The 26292-nt window shown below is 40.9% G+C and overlaps 1 protein-coding gene across 1 annotated transcript in view; it reads left to right on the forward strand.

Annotated features, from left to right (window-relative positions):
* Positions 1–841: 841 nt before the first annotated feature.
* Positions 842–26292, forward strand: part of ntng1a (netrin g1a) — a gene marked incomplete at its 3' end in the record, with an annotated part of 261620 nt that continues 236169 nt past the window's right edge. Inside the window, exon 1 of the mRNA XM_084565608.1 lies at positions 842–1333. Coding sequence (XP_084421734.1) covers positions 1253–1333 — 81 coding nt within the window. The 5' untranslated portion in view covers positions 842–1252. The remainder of the gene's footprint in view (positions 1334–26292) is intronic.

The following is a 26292-nucleotide window of genomic DNA, read 5'->3' on the forward strand; positions in this document are numbered from 1 at the left end:
TGACCTACAGACCCCGGACGATGCCTTCTGACCTGGATGATGTCATCTCTGAGCGCCGCGCGCACCCGCGATGGCGCTCAGAGACGCTGATCTAATTATCTCCTGAAGGAATACGAATTACACAAAAGTTATATGGGTGAGTAAATTACTGTATTTTATGCCAGAAATAAGCTCCAGGTTGTAAAAAACAGTAGTCCCCCTTTAACATAATTGTCCAATCCTATAATGTAGTAATAATGACAGCAAAAAACATTTGTAGCAGTATTAAATGTATTTTTAAGCAGGACTAGTAGTAGATATATATATTTTGATTCATCATAAAAGGAATGATGAATAACTTTCATGACAGCTCTGGACCAGTGAGGCATGACAGTGTGACAGCATGCAGGCGGGCACATTATCATCATTATATGGGATATAATCCATCACGAATATCATGTTTTATACCTATGTTCTGACTGCGACACATCAAAAGGCCTATAGGTCTGTTGATGGTTATTACTGCTGTCTGTTGGCAGCAGTTTTAACAGAGGTAGCAGTGGTAATGTTTAATATATTACCATAATACCCTGTCCATAAATCCACAAGTTTAATTTTAAAGTATTTGCTAAATAAAGCAGTTTTGTTCCTGAAGAGTTCACACAGAGTTTAACTTGTATGTCAGGGTGGTGTTTATGTGGAATTAACATCATGCAGCACGGCTACAGCTCAGGAGTACGACTCCTCTAGTCTGTTGCAAACTCCCAAAAGTTCTCTCAGTTTAACGTGTTATATTCTCTGCCGTTCATATAACCTGATACTGCAGGTAAATGTCTAGTGATGCTGTTGCTGTTTTAATGAGTTCTGTAAGGTTTTTCAGCCAGCAGGACGCCCCGTCTGTGCAGGCTGAAGGTCAGGGTGAATGTCTAAGATCAGCATTGCCGGCGAGCTTAGCCAGGGCACAACAGTGTGTAATCAGAAGAGATTAAATTGAAACACATTTTGATTCACCTTCATCGTGGTAATATCTGCTCCTTTCAGAACACAGGACACACAGTGTGAGCTACTGTTCCACAGAAATTAAACCTCTCGCCCAGACGAAAATATCATATAAACAATTATTTGCTTGCATGCATTCACACAAACGAGGTACGTGCGTACATATGCACTGAACCCTGCTGAGGTTCATTTCTCCTCTTACAGAGATAGTGTTATTGATGTGATGGGTCACATTGCAATTTAGAGGCAATTAAAAGGTAATGAATGTGCTCAAATGAAACCTGTGTCTGGAGGGCATTTGCAGTGTATGGTAGAGATGATATGTGTGTGTGTGTGTGTGTGTGTGTGTGTGTGTGTGTGCGGGTGTGTGCTGGACACAGCCATTCATGTAGCTTTAAGCCAGGATAAAAGATATCTCAAAGAAAAGTGCCTTTGATCATGACAGCAATTATAATATCTCAATAGTCATTGCAATATGTAAATAGATTTACAGTTATTGAAGTTAAAAGCGCCGTGTAGCACATTACCAACAAAACACTTAATGCTCTGATTTATTTTCCTCTCTTTTTATCCAATTAGACACAGGTAGAATTGGCATGAAACGGAACGCCGCTGTGGCCTGACAGATACTGACCCTCGTTTCCTTTATCTTGACACGCACAGAGGACTAAACACTCTGTGACTAATTCATTTCTACCAAATTATCTTTTCAAGTGGAACACTTTTTAGCCTCAGCTATCAATTAAGGCCCGAGAAATTCGCTTTGCTCCCTCCACATAGGAATCATTCTGAGGTCGGCTCACATGCACGTCATTATGTGGATCATTGCAGAAAGGTGACACAGCTCCACTCAAAGATGCAAAGGGTGCAAATTTACTTGGGTGTTATGCTTGAGTAATGAATTTATTTTTTTTTCTTTTAGTCCCTTCTGGGTTATGGAAGTTAATGCGAATATGCGGTTGTACCACGAATAATTATTGCTAAAACTTTGCAGTTGTAACTCTTGTGCTATGCTAATATAATCTAGATTTAAAGGGGAACTACCGTTTTTTACAACCTGGACCTTATTTCTGTCATATAATACGATCATTTACTCACCCATATAACTTTTGTCATTTGCACTCGTTCAGGAGATGATTAGATCCGCGTATATCAATATAGTGGGAGTGACTGGGGCACCGAAACGCAGCCTCTTAATAACGCATTATCTGCTGTGAAACTCATTAATTTCACCAATATTTTGTTATGATGCGCTAATGCTATTCCCCATTGAGTCCAGAGTTACCTGTTATCATCATCCGGGGTCTGTACATTGACCTACTAACCTCTGACCTGGATGATGTCATCTCTGAGCGCTGCATGCACCCCGCGCGGCTTGTTTACCTGTAATTTGCTACTGCTATTTTTTTTTGTAACATGGCTTAATATTTTTTCCGATTCTGAAGTTGTGGAAGACGACTTTGTTTATGATGGACGTCCTTACTGTTTTGAGCCAGAGTATACGGATGATGAGGTCGTTGAAAGGAGGATGTGGAGGCAGAGAGAGGAACAGCTGGCCAAAGAACAACAATAGATGGAATAGATAACAGATAACTCCAGACTCAACAGGGAATAGCACTAGCGTATCATAACAAAATATTGGTGAAATGAATGAGTTTTGCGGCAGATAATGTGTTATTTAGACGCTGCGTTTCGGTGCCCCAATCACTCCCACTATATGGATATACGCGCCGCTCTGCTGGAGCTAAATATCTTCTGAAGGACTACAAATGACACCAAAGTTATATGGGTGAGTAAACGATTGTATTATATGCCAGAAATAAGGTCCAGGTTGTAAAAAATGGTAGTTCCCCTTTAAGAAGCACAATGGCATTTTCTTCGGATTTATACATTTTGATAAAAGTAAAGGTGTAGTGGTCATTGGGCCAAACATATAAAACACTAGTTGAACCATGATCCGAGTATACTTTTGTCAAGGCTTTGTGTGGAGTGTGTTCATCTGAAGTTGTGTGCTGGGCATGCTTGAACCACAGTTGTCACACCTTGCTTTTAAATCATCAAGTATTTTTCTGTGAATCAGTTTCAGGCGTCTTAACAACCTAGCATAAGGAGGAAGAATGTTTTTGTCATCAACATACGAGTTTCCGCAAAGAGACAAAGCCTGCCGTTACAAAGGCAGGACTTAACGAGAACTTATTGCTGTATTACTCATTTTCATGTTCATTAGATCTCCCTAACCTTACAAACCTAACCAGGTATTACTTCCTAACTGCTCTCCTAGGTGTTTTTAATTAGTGAGGAATCCTCGTTATGTGAGGCAGCTGGCACAATCCTCCGTCTTTTGTTTAAGTCGCACTAATTAGGATTCTCAGGGAAGATGCGTCCAACCAGAATCCTTAATAAGGCAGCTTGCTTAGCCAAGTAATAAGAAACCTGATGTCTCCACGACAGTGCTCACTTTGAAACTGGGAAATGGAAAACAGTCAGTTTTCTCAATATTTGCATCCAAGTGTTTGTATTTTAGAGGTAAATGTGGTCTAAAATAGATTTTCTATGTTTTGTCAGGTTTTAAAAATGTTAGCTTCACAGCTCCTGGTTATATCACTGTTAAATGATGCATACAAATAGCGCTGGTGTAAAGGCCTTTTTCAGGATGAATGGTCGGGGATTACCTCAATATTAACTGTTAAAGCCAACTACAGATCAGTCAGAGAGGGAAAGCAAAAAAAAAAAAAAAGTCTGAATGTCGGCTGGCTTTTGTGTGAATGGAAATCGCTTGCATCATGAAACCCCCACATGTCAGCCCTCTCTGGGCCCTCCAGCTCTTTGAAAGCAGGACTCGTGGATACTCATCTGACGCCAGATACCTCCTTCAAAACAAGCACAGATGGCAAATTAAGGCAAATATGGACCAAAATGAGTCTAAGTACGTGTTCTTCCACTGAATAGTGTGTGGCAGAAAATAATGCTGGCTTGTGCTTTTGACATGGACACTGTAAACTGTTATACACACTCCATCCGGTAATACCTGGTTTTAATTGCCATCTCCATGACTCATATTATATACTTGGTCAGCATAAGACTCACAGATGTGCACTGTGTGTAAAATCTACTACTGTATACATACTATTTTAAATTACACTGTAGGTATTTTTTACACAGAAAGATGACTAAAATACTTCTATGTTAATGCAGTTACCTACACAACCATCGTTCTTTTATCTGTATAGTCAGAATATCTTGTGAAAACCAGACAGCTCAACAGTTATGTTTCATTTAAATCTCAGTGACTCAGTGGCTCATGGTGAACTGGAGGAAGAGACAACATACAGAGTCTGTCGTCCTTGTTTTATTGAATCGCTCATTTTGTGAATCATTTGTGACACAGAAATTTGGAATTTTATTCATGCAAGTAAAAGCTGTATTTAGCATTAGTATTACAAAAACAAAAAAAAAAAAACATTTTAGGGCGTTCGTAATTGTTAATTAACATTAGCATACATAGAAGTTTGACATAGTCGGCTTTCACTAGACTCGTTTTTCGCTTATTTTGGAATATTTATTGTTGCCCAGTGTTGTTAGATTGTGCTGCTGTTATATGAGGGTCTGAAAAATTATATCTTTGGGTCCAATATTTTGTTTGTTTCCAAAGAACCAGTCAGAATCTGTGCTCAAGTGTATTGTCCTTTGGGCTGGTAGACTTGGAGCCTGCCGCTAGCCTTCTGAAGGGGCGAGGCAGTGGTTAAACTCGTGAAGCTGGGTCTTGCCATGGATGTCCAAAAAGTTTAGGGACTTGGAGTTGGTTCAAGGTTCTGGGTTTGAATCCAAGCCAACTGGGGCCTGTCTGTGTTAGCCCTGCGATAGACTGCTGACCTGTTGAGGAGATTTTCTGTCGGGATTGTGCGTGAGGTCTTAGGGCTAGAAAACTTTGGGTGGTGGCTGTCGGTTTGTTGTTTAGCAGTGTTTCTGGAAGGTCATGGATAGATGATGGCCTTGGGGCTTCAGGGATGAGCTTGTAAATGAGAATTCAGGAGTTTATGTCCCAGATTTTCTCTTTGACCTGTGATCAAATTAGCCATGGAGTCAGTTTTAAAGCATCAGTGATGTGACCTGACGTTTGTCACTTGTTTCAACCAGTGACAATCAACACCGGGCTAAAACTGGGGACACTGCCACCTGAATATTTTGCACACTGTGCTTTCCCGGTGCATCAGAGTGCATCCAAATAATGATTTCTCTCCTCCTGCTGGCACACTGCTATATTTCTTGTTAAGTACTACCATTAGTGCTGTCATGCTAAACTGAGGGACTTTATACAGCTTGAATGCACTACACATTTTCATTACCGCCTCTGAATTTGGAATGATGTGTATTGTAACACTTGAATTCTAGAAGCGGAAAAGACTCAAACGAAAAGGAAAGTTTGCAGCTTTCCACCGTTGTTCCACTTTTGTTTATTGCCTCTAATCTTCATTGCACGGCTGCAACACGATCTCCACAAGAAAGAAAATGATAAACTGTCATAATTACAAACACGAAAGTATAGAATTCAGCCGTTCTTATTGGTTGCTTACCTTGGAAAAGGACAATATATATAAATCACTGGACTTTTCCTAGCATGCAATCAATAATGGTTCAATAAATCCTCATCTCCCCTGTGTGCTAATGGCCAAAGCTGGCTTTACAGAAACAAACAAGGCTGTGCTGAGAGAGACAACTATAGTCTGTGCTTCCTTCTTCAATTATGTGGTATTACTCACACAACAAAGAGTTACCAGTACAAAAGCTGATTCATTTTCCATTTGGTCAGGTTAGAGTGCCTTATGTTTTGCATCTCTTTTATTCAACATCAGTTGCTTTTTTTTCTTTTTAAAAAGAACCAATATGGACATCATAATTAGAGAGAATAATTCACCACTTAATTCAATTTGCTTTTCAAGATGGAATTCATAATAGGGAGGGTGAATGGAATTTTCCACCTGAATCATTTTCATAAATCTTTATAATGAAGTTCACTCCCCTGTTGGCTCTAAATGTCATACCTTGAACTCGGAAACATGGTGCCTTTCTCTCAAACCAATTAATCTTTGGGATGAACTTTTTCTCTTTTCCAATAACAAGCTCTTTATTATTTTCTGTCGTCCTTCGGACAGAGCTTCACCGCCTTGTCTATGATATCGTCTTAATCTTACAAGAAGACGTACAGTACCTCTGCCTGTAATTTATACAGGCAATTTCCTCATGGAATAGTATGAGGAGAAGGATATAGCTCTTTTTTTTATCAGTTGCACACACTAATGGGGAAAAAACACTGTATAATGTGAAACGCATAATTGCGCACTAATGGAAGGTTATGTCTTCAACTTAAGTTAACTATGAACAAATGAGTCCCAAGATTTGAGATGATATGTGTCAGAGATTTCACTGGAGTCCTCCTTTGTCAAATTCAACCTGTTGAACATACTGTAAAAATAAACACATGTTTATATGGGTCACTCAATTCCCACTGTGCGTCAGGACCAAGCTTTCAAATTTAAGAAATCCTGTAGGTCCCCATTATACACCAATTAGGCATAACATTATGACCACCTTCCTAATATTGTGCAGGTCTCCCTTGTGCCTCCAACAACAGTTGTGACTCATCAGAGAATGGACATGGGCCTTCTGAGGGTGTCCAGTGGTGTCTGGCAACAAGATGTCGTTAGTGGGGGGCCTTGGAGGGGAGGGGTCTCTGTGGATCATCCCACAGATACTTGATCAGTTTGGGATCTAGAGAATTTGGAGGCCAGGTCAACACCTTGTGCTGTTCTTCATGTTTTTTTGAGTTGTTCTTGAAGTGTTTTTGTGTGTGTGTCTGTGTCAGGCTGCATCCTGCTATTAGGAGTGTCATTGCTATGGGGTGGGGGTGCCTGGTCTGGTCTAGGTGGGTGCTACATGTCTAAGTAACATCCACACCAATGCCAGGTCTAAAAGTTTCCCAGCAGAACATTGTATTGTCACAAGTTGGTCAATGTTATTTACTCCTCCTGTCAGTGGTTTTAATCTTGTGGCTGATTGGTGTATATGCCATGAATGTTCACTGACCGGTGGATAGCAGTTAGAAAATTACAAACAATCCACAACAATGCAGTACAATTCGATGGTCATGAACAGCCTGGTTAAGATTAGCTTTTGTGTGGCTTAAAAACGTTGCAAGATACTTTAATTAATCATTGATTTAATGCAGGAATCACCCAGCATACTAAGTGACCCAAATCAAACCAGGATGGTTTTACATGCAGGGTGTGGCTAAATGGTTCTGCCGTGACTTCTAAGTTAACTTCGAACTGCTCCCTTCAGTGAGGCGTGTCCAACCTTTCCTCTGTCTCAGAGGTGCCCTTCTCTCATTCAGCTCAGTGTTGGAAATCATTGAGCACACTAAGACAACTGAGAGGTTGGGTGGACTGGTTATATTTAGGCGTTTGAGAAATGACACCCAGGGGCTGATTGGGGATGACTTTGCAATGAATAGCATTCAGACAGGTGACTCTAACACTCTCACTTATTGATGCAACTATTGTGTTGCCTAGCAACTTAGCGTTATATGTGTTTCCTACATGTGTTGCAACCAGACCATTATATGAACACGCAGAGCATTTATCATGGAGGTCTACAGAGTGATGGAGTCCTAGCTGGCACTGGGTGAGAGGCAGGTTACACCCTTGTCAGATCACAAGTGAAACACAAACCTCAAATAAATATAATGCAGCTAAATAAATGTGCCTTAAATAATGTGAATGTGAAAATAAACCTGATGACAAACACAGTGAAAAGGCTTTGAGGCTTGTGTGTCTGTAGCTCATCGGATGCAGATGGAATAAAGCGCAGCCTGTTTGGAAAGCATCTGTGATGACTGTTCTGCAGCATAGCAAGGGTGTTGTTGACTCAGATCAAATCATTTATTTTCAGTGATATTTTACTCATTGATGTAGCCAGCCCTAATACACCCTAGAAAGGGGGGGGGGGGGGGGGGACCACAGTCAGATGTTGTGGGAGGGCTTACGGAGGATTTCAGGAAAGTAAATCCCACTCACCCGTTCTATTTCAAGGCCATCTTCTATTAATGGGGGAGTGGTTACTCAAGAGATATACAGTAGCATGGATGTGAGAATGTGACACGCACGGAGCATAATTCACACTATGACTATGTAGGCACATGATTATGTCGACGCCACGTGTTTGTTATGCAGCTCGAGTCCAAACCCGCTGGTCTTTTTTCAGGATTGTCTCATTTTCAGGTTTACTTGTAAAATGCAGGATAAAGCAGCACAGACTTTTTTTTTAAAAAAAAACTTTTAAATGGTGTGGATAAATCAACACTGTGCATTTTTCTTGTCCTCCTACCTTCCATGTCTGAGGTAATAGACCTCTGTCCATTGCAGTTTTATTTACATAGCTCCAGATCATAAGTCGTCTCAGGGCACTTGCAGATAAAAGTCAAAACATGTCGGTGTTATAAAGAGAAATCCAACATTTTCTCCATTGAGTTGACGGTGGAGAGGAAAAACACTCTTACGGGGAAGTAACCTCCTACAGATTTCTGTCAGGGAGTGTCTGGAAGAGCAGAGACAGAAAACATGATCATTGAGCAGCAACAAACCTTAAACACTGAGCCGGTCGATGGGGCCAGTAACTGCAGATCTGATACGTTCTAATATTGGATATTTGCAGATGTCGGGCCGCATGTTATGCATGCTACCTAAATATGGGTTAAATATTTTTCCAACACTGAAAAAAGGAGGTCCTATATTAAAACGTTGACGTTTAATTGGAGAATGCGACTCTTGAAACTGATCAGTCAGAGACATTCTGCTTGTGGCTCAGACTACAGCAATTTGATTTTGGTCTGCTATTAAGTTACCCTAGGAAATGGTGTGATTGGCGACGGCTGATATGATCTACTGCTGCCAAGTTTCGTGATATGTTTTCTGAACTGGACCTCATTTTTCACAATCACACTTTCTAATGCTGATCGGTGTAACGCTACGCTTGGAGAGCAGCACTGCTTGTGTTAGTAGGCTGAGGTGGACAACAAACAAGAGTACAGTAAAGAAAGGATCAGGGTTCCTTTATGGCCAATACTGAGCTATGGAAATACACCGATCAGGCATAACATTATGACCACTGATGGGAGAAGTAAATAACATTTAACAACCATCTTGTGACAATTCAGTGTTCTGCTGGGAAACTTTTGGACCTTGGCATTAATTCGTGTGGATGTTACTTAGACATGTAGCACCCACCTAGACCAGACCAGGCACCCCCACCCCATAGCAATGACACTCCTTGATGGCAGCAGCCATCCTCAGCAGGATGCGGCCTGACACAGGCACACACACAAAAACGCTTTAGGAACAGGAAAAAAGGTGTTGACCTGACCTCCAAATTCACTAGATCCCAAACTGATCAAGTATCTGTGGGATGATCCACAGAGCCCCCTCCCCTTCAAAGGCCCCCCTCTAACAACATTCTGTTGCCAGACACCACAGGACACCCTCAGAAGGCCCATGTCCATTCTCTGATGAGACATACAACTGTTTTGGAGGAAACAAGGGAGACCTACACAATATTAGGAAGGTGGTCATAATGTTATGCTTGATCGGTGTATGCTTAAATTGTGGTAATTCTGGTAATAAAAAAAGAAATTTATATTAAGAGGTGCATGCTGTACCAAGTCGTGATTTTTGAAAGGCGTAATTCTTCTGTTTTTATCTCGCTGCATATTTTAAGCACTCGGTTACTTCAAAGAGTTGTCTGTATCAAATAATCATCACCTTCTTGACTCCTCCTTGTGATTACACTTTTGTGGCTGACTTGATGTGCTCTCATCTGGAACAAAGTTGCACAAGAGGTTACTTAGTTACTTGACCCTTGACAGTCTTGAAGCAGCACAAAAGCAGAGGTGAGCGGTTATTCCAACGTCTTGTTAGTCTCTCTTGGACACCGCGGAGCGAGCCTTGAATTCAAATCCCTGCAGATAATTAAGGCATTAAGGAGACAAGTGTGAAGAGTGCTCACCTTGAAGAACCCCTTGCATTTCTTCATGGGCAAATTTATTCTGAGGTAATTAAGTCACAGGTTTGAATAAGTTGGTAGCGTTCGCTGTCGCATGGTAAGGGGAGGAAACGGCAGCGTTGCAGCTCAAGCCCTGAGTTTTTGTTCTTAGAGCAAATTAAATGCAATAGCAAGAGGGCCATTGCAAAGAGAGCCTGCCCTGCCCTCGCTTCAGCCACAATAAATAGCCCGGGCCCCTCAGCACATTCGTCATATTGATTTTTCTTTAATGATATGCACAAGAAAGTAATTTCCTTGTCTCTGCATTGTCAGCGGTGACTAATCAGATTTTCCTGAGACAACCAATTCCATACCTCAAGGAAATGCTTGGCTACAGATACTGGTCATCCAAGTGACACAGACATCACCTAACAGCTTGTACAGGTGCAATCTCTCTCTCTCTCTCTCTCTCTGCATGCAGGGGTTGGAATACTAAGTGTGCACTTCCTAGTCTGTGCCCTTGTTTGTTTGTTTTTAAGCAGCCCTGTATGCTTCATTAGTTAACGCAGACATTATGTGACCAATGCAAATAATTCTGCTTAAAAAATAGCTAATTGTAGGTTTTTCTTTATGTGCAAACCAAGACCAGCAGGAATACTGACTCCACTATGCAGCAAGGTTGTTTGTGGTCCCCAGCTGAAATACTAACACCGGAGAATCAAAAAGAGAAAACCAACCTCTCCTGATTACTACACATTTGATTTTAGATCGGCTACAATAGCATCACATTCATTGAGCAATAAAGAGCGTAAAAGGCGAAACCTCCAGTAGTTTATGCATTGTTTGTGGGATTTTCATACGCTCGTCTTCAATATTTAACCTTGGTCGAGTGAAATATGAATATCTAATCAATCATGCCATATTAAAGTTGAATGCTAATCGCCATCGGCTCATTACTATTTCACGAGGCGGCTCCATTTATGAAATGTCACTCAAAATAGTGTACCCACAAGCCAATCGATGTCAGCCGTCTTTCCGTCTGAATGTTTCATTTGCTGTAAATACAGAAACGGAGAGATATGGATCGGGGGCAGGCATTTGGACGCCCACATGTGGTTTCTATGCTGGGTGGTGGCACACTGAAAAGGCATTGATCAGTGGTGGGGCTTAGTATACAGTTTCCTGGAGGCCCTGTCCAGAGACATAACTAAGGCCCACCGGGGCCGAGACGTTTGGAGTCAACTCGTGACCTTTGAGGCTGATCTGAGACCATGCTATTGATAGAACAGCAGATACGGTTACTTCACCGCGGGAAGCTGTCATTTTTCAATCACTGATCAGTCTGTGTACAACACTGTGCAGACAGAGACTGACTTCAAAGGAGCTGGCACTTTTGAGCCAAAACATTATGACTAGCTCTGGCTTATACTCTGCTGATGTGCCACTAAGACCGCCAAGACCAGTGATGTTGTGGGGATCGAGCTGGACACTCTGACCAGTGTCAGAGAGGAGGATGTTAGCAAAAATGAAGACCATCCTGGACAGCTACTCCCACCCACTCCACAACACAACACACTGGCCAGTCTGAGGAACACCTTCAGCAACAGACTTATTCAACCAAAATGCACCACAGAACCCCACAGGAGGTCATTCCTGCCTCTGGCCATCAAACTTTATAACTCCTCCTGCTGAGTTACACTCACTCTTAACCTTTCAGACTCTGCTAACCATCCTCTGCAAGTTATAAATACTTTGTGCAATATTTTTTTGTATATTTAAATATTGTTATTTTATTCTATTTGTATTTGACTCTATCTCCTTGCAACTGTCAGTTTCCTTGAACAGTTAATAAAGTAATCGGATTCTGAAGACGGCTCTGATCTGAGGGCTGTACAAGACCTCTGGAGGTACACGGTGGTTTCCAGCACCAATATGTTTACAGCACATCCTTTAAAGTACTGCAAGCTTCTAGTTGAAGTTGCCATGCATCGACCTGCTCTTGTACATCCCTAATCACTGGTTCATGCTCTTCCTCAGATCTACATCAATAGGTATTCACCGTTGACCAACAGCAACCCACAAGCGTGGTTGTTTTTCAGACCCAGCTGTCTCACCGTTACAATTTGTTCCTTTTTAAAGACGGTCAGGCCTTTACACCTGCCCATTTCTACTACAGCCAATGTGTTCAATAAATGAACTGTCCATCTAATATATCCCAGATCTTTCTTTTTAGATGAGATCAATCCTGATCTCTTAATCCAGGTCATAATGTATTGGCTCATTGATGTTCCATTGATGTTCCATGTACTGTCGTTTTCTAACATTATAGTACTTAAGCTTACAATACAAACATAAAGTAGAACATATTAGACTCTTTGTGACTTTCTGTCAGTTGTAAATCAATGTCAGAAGTTTTAAACTCAAGTGAAATGCAACAGTCATCAAGCAGCAGCTTCTGGAAGCTGGTTGGCAATCAAAACATGCTGGACTCATTAGAAGGATACAGGATACACCAGTCAAGCATAACATTATGACCACCTTCCTAATGTTGTGTAGGTCTCCCTTGTGCCTCCAAAACAGTTGTGACTCATCAGAGAATGGACATGGGCCTTCTGAGGGTGTCCTGTGGTGTCTGGCAACAGGGTGTTGTTAGTGTTGGCCTTTGAGGAGAGGGGCCTCTGTGGATCATCCCACAGATAATGGATCAGTTTGGGATCTAGTGAATTTGGAGGCCAGGTCAACACCTTGTGCTGTTTTTTTTTTTTTAGTTGTTCCTTAAGTGTTTTTGTGTGTGTGTCTGTGTCAGGCTGCATCCTGCTGCTGCCATCAAGGAGTGTCATTGCTATGGGGTGGGGGTGTCTGGTCTGGTCTAGGTGGTCTAGGCTACATGTCAAAGTAACATCCACATGAATGAATGCCAGGTCCAAAAGTTTCCCAGCAGAATTGACGAATTGTCACAATATGGTCAATGTTGTTCACTTCTCCTGTCAGTGGTTTTAATATTGTGGCTGGTCGGTGTATATTGAGTTTTACAGAGATCAAATGACTTTATCGTCGTACTGGATGTGTTCTCAGCCCTTTTTGTGTTGAAAGTGAGTCAGCATTTAATCTTGTCTGAAAGAGCAGGAGAGAGATGAGTGTGAATGGGTGATGTGTTATTTATGGTATTATGCAAACAGAATTACAATGAATCATCCCTCACACACTGGAAAAACGTGTTTCTCTGTGTAAAGAGATAAGCATGAATACGTATGGGAAAAAAATTAAGACACATACTAAAGCGCTGAAAATCATCCGAAAGCGTTTCTGCATCTAACTACATTAAAGGAAGTGGCTGTGGACCCCAGTTTCATGAATAGTTTTGAAGTTCAGAATACTTTCCTCCGTTTCTTTGTCCCTGGATTTAGCCCTTGAACATGATCCTAGGATGATAGCGGCAAAGGAAACTTTATTCAACATTAACGATGAGACATTAAGTATTCAGTGTTGGTAGTCATAGAAAGACATGTACATAGATCAGTTAATTACTTTTGTTGTTCTCATTGCCCCAGAAACGAGAACAACAATGTAAAAACAGGCATCAGGAAGCTCGGATACTGTAGATGAGCAACAGGAAAAGGGAAATAATTGGTCATAATGGGATACATGCTTATCCCTCGGCCATAGCTACTGGAATGTAAATGTTGTGTGTGTGTGAAATTACTGATACGACGGTACTACTGACGCCAGCTGAAAGATAACGTCATCCAGTTATAATAAGGGCATCTAAAAATATGTAAATGGCATTTCATAGCTCACAAAAACTCACATTTTCAAGTCATTGTTGGCAGTAATCACAGGAAGGAAACAAAAAAACATGGAAATAACTGTATAAACCCAAATGATAAATATAAAACACTCACAAGGCTAATGCCTCGCTCTATGACACATTCAAAAAACCTTCTTTGATGTTTTTGTTTTAATAATAAACCTGTTTTTTATGGGTAAATCAGTAGTAGAATGCTAAAAGCCTTATCTGTCACAATTCTCAAATTAGGCTATTATGTTAATTGAGAAAAAAAGGTAAATGTGATCAAATATTGCAGGTTTTAGCATGTTCAGAGAAAAAAAAGACACTAGAAATGCAAATGAGAAGTTGTTCTCGCCATGTCCCAAGTCTCAAAACCCCTCAAGTCAAACAAAATACAAATAAACAATTGCATTTTTGTGTTATTTTGATTAGTTACCTTGACGATGCTAGTGCAGACTGGTTGCGTTTCCCATAACTGAGACGTCTATGTGTCAGCGCTATCACACTCCAGCTGATCTCTCAGCAGAGCAGAGAACGGCACGCTGGCTAGCACCCCCTCCCTCTCTTTGTAGCCCCGGCTTTGGTGAATTCTTCCTGAAATACGCACATTCACCGCTGCCAAGGGCGTAAACAATTATCAATCAGCTCTAATCCACTGTTCCGCATAAATATGGGTTTCTCATGCCGTTCGGAGAGCTCTGCTGTCACTTTTTTTTTTTTTTATGACTAATAAAACTTGACTTGGCAGACAGAGACCAACACGATGCATGACAAGTTACTTACACTGGGGTTTAAAATCCATTTTAACACTTAAATTGTGTAATTCTACTGCATGTGTAATAGCTGTGGTTCTTATTGTGTTGGGTATGTGTAGAAAATGAGTATATTATTCCGTTTTCTGTTAGTGGGGGCCTTTGGGTTCCTATGGGTTGAGGGGATCATCCCACAGATACTTGATAAGTTTGGGATCTAGTGAATTTGGAGGCCAGGTCAACACCTTGTGGTGTTCTTTGTTTTTTGAGTTGTTCCTAAACCGTTTTTGTCAGGCTGCATCCTGCTGGGGATGGCTGCTGTAAACCATCAAGGAGTGTCATTGCTATGGGGTGGGGGTGCCTGGTCTGATCTAGGTGGGTGCTACATGTCTAAGTAACATCCACACCAATGAATGCCAGGTCCAAAAGTTTCCCAGCAGAACATTGCATTGTCACATGATGGTCAATGTCATTTACGTCTCTCTTCAGCTATTATAATGTTGTGGCTGATTGGTGTTTTAGACTTGATCAGTGCGTTGCTGTAGACCTGGACATTTAAATGCTGATATCTGGGCTAATGTCTTGAAGTATCAGCCTGTGCATGAGTTCCCTCCTGCACAAGAGATAACTTCCTGCAGCACAATCGTTAATTGTAATGCTGCTGACTTTTCTACTTTCAATTGCACACCTGCGGTAAACCTATTGAACAGTCATGTTAAATCAATGTGGTGGTTGTAAATAATAAAAAAAAATTAAAATAAAATAAATAATCCACACAAGGACGAGTCACTTCTTTAGGTAGCTTCTTTAGTTGGGCTAAAAGATAAAAGTAACCTTGAGCAGGTCACTGAGGACATGGATGTACTGTATGCAGCTGTATTCACAGATTTAAAAACAAATACATTGTGTATAGCATGTGTCATTTTAGATATGCCACAAAATGCAGCAGAAACACACAGTTGTAGACACCGTGTATAATTGCCTCCCTGTACTCTCCTTCGGGCATTTTTCCAGTCAGAAACTATGAGACACCCAAAGGCAACCGCTTGTGTGCATAACTGCGAGACACCACAACTGAAAATGATTAGACTGTGAAGGCCCATGTGAACATTGTGCACTGGAGGGCATTTGTTTAGCATGCATATTGTTTGGTTTGTTTTTACCGTATGGGCTCATCAATAATTCAGGGCAACTTAACTAGCCATTACAATGATGAAGACATCAAAATGCAAAGCAGAGGGCTGTGGGCTCTCCTATCCAATAACTGCTGTCTGCAAAGGGAGGACTACAGACCGGACAGACTTTTAATTAGTGGGCTTTGTATCCCAGCCAGGAACAGCAGATTGGCTGTTTGCTCTTTCTTGTCATCATAGCCATGGAAACCAAGAACTGGAAACATGACCGTTTGAATTATGGGTAATTTGGTGTAGTTAGCAAAAGCTTGATGGACAAATTGCTTCCAGCCAACTTTGCAAGAAGATTTATAGATCTGTGGAAACTGCACGGAATAGATGTTTTAATCGTCCATAAAGGGCTTTGTTGGTGATACTCAAGCATTAAACACAGACCAAGGTTATAGCTGTAAGCAAATAAGTGATTTGTAATAATTATAATAATGATGATGATGATATTGCATGAGGATGAAGAGATGTTTTGTTTAGAAAGTTACTTCTCAGTCTTGGTTCTTTCATTCGTTTTCTGTAACCACTTGTCCTCTGGAGATGAGACATAGAGAGAACATGCAATCTCCACACAGAAAGGCCCCAGTCGGCCAATGGATTCAAACCATAGACAGTATAAAGATGGATGGCAGAACAGCTTCTCATAAGTGAAGTCAAAGCAAGTAGAGCTCCCCCTGGTGACTGGCTGCAGTATAGGTTATAAGCTCCGCCTCCTCCATGTTAGTGGATGGGACGAGCTGAATAAAAACACTAAAATACATGTCAAATCATTTTTTTCAAGGATGGTTTCTGTCATTTTAAGTAGGCAATATAATACTGATGCATGTTCAAGTGTCAATTTTTTGGATAAGTTTTGTTTTAGTTCGTTATTCGACGCTATAGAAACAGGATGTGACATATCGGCGACCACAAGCTTCCATGCCAACCGCTCCGTAAAGCGGTCCCATGAGACCGTGATAGTTGTAAAAACAATTTTTCAAAATAAGTACAGTGTATAATCCAACATTACCTTAATGTAACTAGTGGAGGTAGAGCAAAGCGTAGTATTAATTAAACAAAAAACGCAAGTGAGTCTGGAGGAATTGTGGTCGGGTCATGGATATCGTGACATCGCGTGGCTCCGCTCTCGGACCGTACTGCGCAGACTCTGGCTCCAAAGTCGCAAGATGGCGCTCCCGTGTCCCCAAGAAAATACCGTCAGTTTAGCCAATGCAAGGAAGTGGAAACACGTTGTCCATATTTATATACAGTCTATGATTCAAACCCAGAACCTTCTTGCTGTGAAGCATCAGTGCTAATCACCACACCACTGTGCCACCTTTGGTTCTTTCTTACGGACTTAAATCTAATTTTCTAAATGATTGAACAATATATTTTATAATTTTATTATTTAAATAGTTAAATAGATGGGATATTGACTGGGCATAGGAGGCTTTAATTCGCCCTGTTCAACCCCGGTATTGATATTGACATTCGATCACAGACGGACAGCTCTCAGCATGTCACTTAACACCTGGCATTAGAGTGAGTCTAAAACATGTGTCATTAAGGGGTTAGGGTTACCACTTGTGATCAGATCTCAGTTCTGCACTCTATTTGCAAATAAACACCTACATCCTTTGGGGTGCAGAAAAATACTGTGCAAATAATACTCTCCCAAAACAATCAATCGCCATTTTGCTGTTGCCATCTCACCTGCAATAAGCAACCCATCAAGCATCCATACCCACAGTGATATACCGCTGTTTTTCTGTTGGACTGCCAAAAAGCTGCTCTAATCACTTCTGTTGGTTGTCAGAGTGATTTGATCTCTGTGTGTCCTCAGTGCATTTTAATGCCAGATATGAACGTTACCTTTCATGTTTTTCTGTACTATAGGTCTGAGAGTAGATCACATGCAAGAAATGATGGCTTGGTGATCTGGGAATTTGTTATATCTTTACAAACCAGTGGTGTCATAGTGTCAAATAATACCTGGTATTGGCACTTACTAGTGTTTCATCCATTCTTATAAATTGGCCCAGAACATTCTCAGCCTTTTTCAGTGCTGTGACTCTACTATGACTCTTTCATATAGAGCAATAGAAAATATAACTGAACTAACGTGCCCTTCCATTTCAATGCACTTGATTTTCTGAGAAGGATTTTCTGTCTTAAGGATAAAAAAAAAAATGCTTTTATATGAATTTATAAAACTTAAAATCAAAAGCCTGAAGTGACCAAAACTATATATATATTTTTTATTGACACTATTTCTTTCTGTACTTTTATGCTGTACACCTTTGCTCAATTTTTTATTTTTGTTTGGCAGAGCTGTATTTGACTAGGATGCAACTAAGGTCATAAGGAAGTCTTCAAATAATCATAAATGTCTCTTCAAATAAAAAATTATGAAAAAATTATAAACCCAGACAACATGCTTCACTCTCTCCACGTATAAAAAGCAGCTGCTTCCGAATGGAGGTCAATCATTTAGATGTCTGGCTGCTAACTGAAGGCTAATGCAGAGCAGCATGTTAAGAAACCCATGGTCTTCTTCAGAGACTGCTTTTATTTTTCGACTCCGTCCTACTCTGTGAAGCACCTTTTCCATCTGCTTAGAGAGAGTGAGGCATGTGAAGAACCCTTTATTATACTGAGACATCTCTCTTCAATCTATTCAAAATTTATCCCAAACAATTTTAAAGCATGTAAAAGATTATTTCCATAATAAAAGACGTTGCTGCCATATTTGGGCAGTGCCGTGGCAGTCGGATTTACAAAAGCAGTCTCTCTCAATCTTTCGTGAATGCTCTCCCACAACAACCTTGGTTTCATTTAAAGTAAAGTGTCTTGTCTGGCCTGAATTTGCTCTAGTAACGAATGTCCCTGTCAGTACCAGTTTTCATGGACGACTTATAGTATTTCAGGTTTCCGTCCCTTGGGACAGGTGGAAAGAAAGTGTCTTGGGGAAGAAACTCAAATAATAACGCAGTAAATATTTGGATCTTTTGGACAATTATTTGAGCTCTGCACATGTATTTAAAGGTTGAATGTGTGCATTTCTACGTGCCTCAGATAAACTGGAGTCTTTAATTGAGTTCTTGTAATATCCGAGAGTTTAATGTGACTCGTCCACAGCCTTTCTTGTTTGTGGAACATGCTACCTGCTAATGAGGACTGGTTTTGACGTGGTTCAATGCGGAACACCTTAAACGCCGGTTCTATGTGATCATGGCTCCTAATACCTCCTTTAATCAACACAGCTTGGTCGAGGGTGTTCCGAGGGCATTTGTCTCACCTCGCCAGCGACACTCGCTGGCAGATGCTTTGCATATCAGGCCTGGAGGATCAATATGTTATTAGAGAACAACCTCTCGGAGGCATGTCAATTAATTCTGGGCTGTCAGCCACCCTCCCTTTGCTGTGTCCAGTGGTGCTGAGGGAGAGCGGTGGGTGTCTCTTTAACTTGGTGCCTGTGGAGGATTTGTGACTTTAGCTGCTTCAAGGTTCTGAGCTGTGGAGAGTGAGGATTGGTTGTTCAACCAATAGAATCACAGAACCCAAAATGATTTTTATCAATCACGATATTAATGAATGACACGAGAAATGGCTGATGAAGATTGAATTGAAGTTCCCTGGTTTTTGTCCTTGGTCTCCATGAAGGAGCAACCTCCAGGGTGGAAATGCCTCAACACAGAAGTACCACTTGAAGGTAGTTTCAAAAAGCGAGTCGGTCCTTATAAAGAAAATATATATGTTTACAGCCTGGTTAAAAAAAATAAATAAATAAATACTTGGGCAGACTTGTTCTACCCCCTAACCATATCTGCTGTACACTGATCAGCCACAACATTAAAACCAGTCAATAACATTAACCATCTTCATGTGGATGTTACTTAGATATGTAGCACCCACCTGGACCAAACCAGGCACCCCCACCCCATAGCAATGACACTCCTTGATGGCAGCAGCCATCCCCAGCAGGATGCAGCCTGACACAGACACACACAAAAACGCTTTAGGAACAACTAAAAAAACATGAAGAACATGACAAGTTGTTGACCTGGCCTCCAAATTCACTAGATCCCAAACTGATCAAGTATCTGTAGGATGATCCACAGAAGCCCCTCCCCTCAACCCATAGGACCCAAAGCCCCCCTACTAACAACATCCTGTTACCAGACACCACAGGACACCCTCAGAAGGTCCATGTCCATTCTCTGATGAGTCACAACTGATTTGGAGGCACAAGGGAGACCCACACAATATTAGGATGATGGTCATAATGTTATGTCTGATCGGTGTATGTTGGAAGCTGGTAGTCTCACTGCTTTACTACTTCATGTTCTGATGCATCGTCCGTGTTCAGATCTGCCCTCTTTGATGCAAAAGAAAAAACAACAAAATCACTTGACCTTCACTTTATATTGTTTTGACCTCTGTTGTATCAGTGTGAAATAATTAAACTTGTTCTATGATCCAAGGTTTAGTCTGTTTAGATTTCATTTTCACACCAACATTCTCTGTGATTTAGGAGATTAAATGCCAACAATCGAAAACCAGTGGTTATTGCCTCCTACAAGAACTTTTATAAAAGTTTGGAAGGCATCGGTGTTACACTGAGATGTAGAAGCTGCTTTACAATCAGATTGGGTGCTGAGGCCACAGGATTAGTCTTTTGCCATACACCTTACCGCTCCCAGTTTGATATTTTTTGTGTGTCTTACAGCTTTCTTGTGCTTCCTCTGCCAGCAAATCTAGTCCTGACTGTTTCTGAAAATATTCAGCGCTTTGCATAATGGATGTAGCTAGACAAAGTGTGCAGTCTGTCGCAGGTTTTACTGCATCAGTGCGAGTTTCTCCCACTTTTTACCTGGTGAGAGTTAAGGCACAAAGTTTCTGCTCCTGAGGGAGATGGGATAGTACAACCACATATTTTCTATGTTATTGGAAAGTAATGGTTGTGGGAGGGAATAGCTGGATATTCTCTAAATACACCATAAAGGAGCTGCCTGTGCCATGTGTATTCTTCTCTCTGCCCCAGACAGAAGTGTTTGCGCAGACAGAAAGCAATGAGATAACCTCGATGACTCATGGCACTTTTATAGAAGGCTCTTTTCACATAGAAGTTTTCACACTCTTCGAATCAATGCTTTCTAGCGAGCCACCGCGCCATCAATATGTTGACGCTCTCTTTGTGCCGGCTGTTATAGTTACCCCGGCGTCTCAGAATTTTACTTCACACAGCGGGGGGACCGAGGGACCGGTTTCTTGAAGTAAAACCTCCACGACAAGCCCGTCCAGTCATTTTCTAAGATTGACCCCAAAATCCAGCACCCTCCACCGATTTCCCTCTAGACATTTGAGGTAAAGTTATTCCGTGGGCACCGGATGACAATGATGGAGAGACTATTGTTTAAAAATGTGACTGATGGTTTTCCTGCCTGCCCCGGCTGGAAGAGAGAGACGGTGTTGATAGATGGACCAAATACACTCCAAACTCTTTCTTCTCTGGGTTTGCAGTGTGTGTTGTTTGATTCACTTTTCTCCTGCTGTGGTGATATTTCACCGTTTTGCTGTGACACGGCGAAGCAGTGCAGGTCTCCGGCTGTGGATGTCTTCATTAGGTTACATCTCTCCATGTATTCTTTTTTTTTTCTCTTTTTGACGCTGAACTAAAGGTTGCCTTGCAGCTCTTTGCTCTTTCTCATTTTGATGCCGCAGAAAGCTTCAGCCGAACACATCTTAATGACCAGGTAATAGCGTGTTATCTGAACGATAAAACCGAGGCACATATTTGTGCTTCTGTCCTCTCTCTCTACTGATTTAATGCAGCGCCTCAGACACGGTGATCAAATAGTTAGTGCTACTGGAGGAACATATCAGAGCCACTTCATTAAAAGTATGAATACTGATGGATTGGAGGAAGAAAATGTCTAAATATCGTGAAACTGTTCACTGTTTCAACACTGCCATATGAGTACATTTAATACTATTGTATGCTGAAATGTAAACCTTCGCTTAAACATGTACTTCATTAAGGAATTTTAATGCAACCCCTACACCCTGCATCTGTTAAGTGAGGTGAGTGCATTTTGTTCGGATGACAGCATGTATAGCTGGAAGAAATCTCAGTGACAAAAGCCCTAGGATTGCGGAAGAGTGGTTTCTCCAGATGTGCAGCTGATGTGGACGGGTTGAAGTCTAGGCAGACATCTCGTGACCTGTGATGGTATCTCCATGTCACACTCTTAAAGGGGAACTACTGTTTTTTACAACCTGGACCTCATTTCTAGCATAAAATACGATCGTTTACTCACCCATATAACTTTTGTGTCATTTGTACTCGTTCAGGAGATAATTTGATCAGCGTATATCCATATAATGGGAGTGACTGGGGCACCGAGACGCAGCCTCTAAATAACGCATTATCTGCTGTGAAACTCGTTCATCATGCCAATGTTTTGTTACGATACACTAGTGCTATTCCCTGTTGAGTCTGGAGTTACCTGTTATCATCATCCGGGGTCTGTAGATTGACCTACAGACCCCGGATGATGTCATCTGAGCGCCGCGCACCCGCAACAGTTGGCTTGTTTACGTGTAATTTACTACTGCTAGTTTTTTTGCAACATGGCTGAATATTTTTCCGATTTTGAGGTTGTGGATGAACCATAACAGTATGAAAATATTGGCGAAATGAACGAGTTTCGCGGCAAATACTGCGTTATTTAGAGGCTGCGTCTCGGTGCCCCAGTCACTCCCACTATATGGATATACGCTGATCTAATTATCTCCTGAATGAGTGCAAATGACACAAAAGTTATATGGGTGAGTAAATGATCATATGTCATGCTAGAAATAAGGTCCAGGTTGTAAAACGTTAATAGATTTTAACCACCGGAGACAGATATAGGTATGGGTGACATGGGCACAGACGTAGATTTAGCTCTGAAGAGGCTCAAACCTCTTCTGGTAACCACCAAACTTTTACCCCCCGTCCAGTAGTTTTACTCTCTTCCTTAAACATCAAGATGAACCTTCTCATACCTATTTGCCTCCTTCTTTACAGCTACTTATTATAAGTTAAATTAATCTTAATTACCCTACCTCCATGGTAATCCAGTGCCTATATTTTTCCCCATATCCCTTTCAATGCCCTCCCCTTTGATCGTTCATTTATCGCCACCCCTCTTCCTCGACTTTTCTTTACACCTAAGCGACCAGCGGACTACCAACCTCTGGGAGCGCTTCCTCCTGTTGATATGCAGAGCGCCACTCCTTCCAATCAGTACTTCTGAAAGGCTGTTACTAATGGTCCCCAAGGAGAGGAATCAACCTTGAATACATACAAGGCCTCTGCTGGCAGTTTCAGCTGACCACTGGGAGCATCACATCTTGTTTTTCCCCTCCCTTGTCTCCGCCAAGGTTCAATTGCTATATAATATCTGTGAAATGGAAATACAGGCAATTCATCTGGCTTTTATTGTCTCACCGGAACTTTCCTCCGAATGATTAAATACGCACAACAGCATTTACCAATACCCAAGCATAATGTTTAGTGTAGTTGCAAACATAACATTTTTGCAATTTAAAACAAAAAACTCTAAAACCATTGAACAGACCCTTGGATCATTGTTTCACTATGTGATATCCTCATAAGGGCACATGCTGCTCTGATAGTCTTTCTTTTTATACACAACAATACATGGTTTACTGTGACGGGCAGCCACACTCATGAGCTTCTGAGAATAGCTTGGTTACTCAACTGGCAGAAGTGCATGGGTGGGGCGAGGCTTTCCATATGTTACACTTAACAACCAATGAAGCTGCGATTCAGAGACTTGGGGCAGAAAGAGCTGACAGCGCTCATCCCCACCCCTGGCTTTCTCCAGAAGAGCAGAGGCAGGCAATAATCTAGCTGTAATTAAGGGGCATAAACCATGTCACGCAGCCATTAGACCAAATAGCCGACGACCAATCAGCTATGACATTAATGGTGGAAACCAACCACTGCTTTATAATTCAGCTCTGTTGTGAGAAGGCAAATCTGTTGTGAGGAATTTTACAGTTTGGCGCACAACTCTTGATCAAATGATTTACGTTCAGGTTATGTAAATGTAAACATGGCGACATGTTCAGTGTAGTTATGCAGAATGTGACAAATACAAGGGTGAGTTCGCTGAACGCAGTAATTGCATCAGTAATTGGCTGCAAAAACATTTGGCACTGACATCAAAATAGTCATAAATAAGGTCATTATAAACCGATTTGTACACAAACCCTTTGTGAGAGGACTGTGGTGCACTGACATGAGCTTTACTGCAACATTTCCCTTTGTCAATGCATCTAATTTATCAACCAAAACCAGTCGGACTGTTTTAATCATCTGTGTTTCATCCACACTGGCTGGATGTTCTTAAAAACTGGGCTCAGATTACTCAACACAGGTGACACCTACAGGCTTAGGAGGGCTTCTAGACTAACAAGTAGGACAAATACGCGAAAAGTCATTATTGTTTTGTCCAACAGACTTTTGGGATCAGTCACGTTTTTAAATGACAGTATGAACCCTGTCTGAAGGTTCACCTTTATATTCTTTAACCAGATAATTTGGATCAACTTAAAACTTCAAATATTGTAAATAAAATCTTTATTATATCCACAACTATGCATTAACAGGCAAAGAGAACACACACATTACACTCCCAAGCCCACCACTTTATACCATATAGGTCCCATATTACAGGACTTTGCACCAACGCTATAATACTAATACTATAGTACTATATTTTGATATTCTAATGCATTGCATGCATCTTTATAGGTGTCTATATTTATTAAATTAAAGCTTCATTTGTACAGTACATAAGTAAATCTAATATTTTGAGTACTTAAAAAATGTTCCTTCTTATTTGACATTATTTTAAAGCCAGTATTATAAAACAGTATGGTAATAATGGTAAATTTAGATGCACATTTTCCAGAAACATTACAATAAACAATCCTGTGGTCATCCACTAAAACCCAACTGTGTAGCATAGCTAGAAACATTGCTATAAGCGTTTTAATAATAAAAGCCACTCTATGCATTTTTGAAGCCATTAAAAAAAATAACTTGCTCTATATTCATCTGTGTTGATGAATGGATTTTATACAGTTTGGCGTTGTCTTTGTTCATAATGGGCTACTTGGAAGGATTGCATGTTTACTCAGCAAGTGATCGGACAAGAAATTACTCTTAATGGAAACTATGGATCCTTCCCAACCTGATTCTTTGCATGCTTACAATCTAAAGATCAGCTCCTATAGACGGTCACTGACAACAGCAGAATTTACGGCAGGCTGGACTGAAGCCAGAGTGAGAGTTATGTGGGAATTAACCGGATGAGCTTTCTGTGTTGACGTTCAGGCCATACTGTATACTGTAACATTAACAGATACTGTTATATGAAACTCTTAAACATTTACATAATTTAATATTTTCTATCCAAAGTATAATAAAATTATCAATAACAACTACTACGAGTTTGTTCCGTGTTCTTTTGCTTTAATGAATATACAGCAGAGGAATGAAGACCTTACAACAGCAGATCTGAATGCTGTGTTTGCGTTGTAGTATTTCATTTCCTTTTTCATTATTAATGATTTATTATTCAGGGGCTTTTTTTCAAATGCAGACAGCCCAGGTGAGTCTGATGAAAAAAGAATTAAATGTGTTTTACTAAGTCGTCTTTTGCAAAATATATTTAATATAATATATTTAATTAAATACTAAAACGTTTTATGATGGTAATTTTTTAATTTAAAGTTACAAAACCTTACTTTACTTTTTGCTTAAATAACAAAATGTAAAATAAATTTGGCATACACCGATCAGCCACAACATTATGACCATTTTGTGACGATTCAGTTTTCTGCTGAGAAACTTATGGACCTGGCATTCATTCATGTGGATGTTACTTAGACATGTAGCACACACCTAGACCAGACCAGGCACCAACACCCCATAGCAATGGCACTCCTTGATGGCAGCAGCTATCCCCAGCAGGATGCAGCCTGACACAGGCACACACACAAAAACTGTTTAGGAACAAGAACAGCACAAGGTGTTGACCTGGCCTCCAAATTCACTAGATCCTAAACTTATCAAGTATTGGGTGAGCCCCTCCCCTCAACCCATAGCACCCAAAGGCCCCCCTAACAACATTCTGTTACCAGACACCACAGGACACCCTCAGAAGGCCCATGTCCATTCTCTGATGAGTCACAACTGTTTTGGAGGCACAAGGGAGACCTACACAATATTTAGTGTAAAGAATAGGAGTTTACACAGTGATGGTTTATTTTGTGTTTTTTTTAATTCTTTTTTTATATAAATAGTTTGATATGTACTTTATGCTATAAATCCAGTGAGAACCAGGCTGAGGTAGAGACCAACACCAGGTGTCTTGTTGTCTACACTTCATTTCCATTACAACTTGTTACTACTTGTTTTTTTTTTTAGCAACAACATATTCTCAGGGTCAGCCTGTCCCAGCATGCACTTGGTGGATATAAGGGAAACACCCCGGAC

Source organism: Chelon labrosus (assembly GCF_963514085.1).
Source record: "Chelon labrosus genome assembly, chromosome: 18".
Lineage (NCBI taxonomy): Eukaryota > Metazoa > Chordata > Actinopteri > Mugiliformes > Mugilidae > Chelon > Chelon labrosus.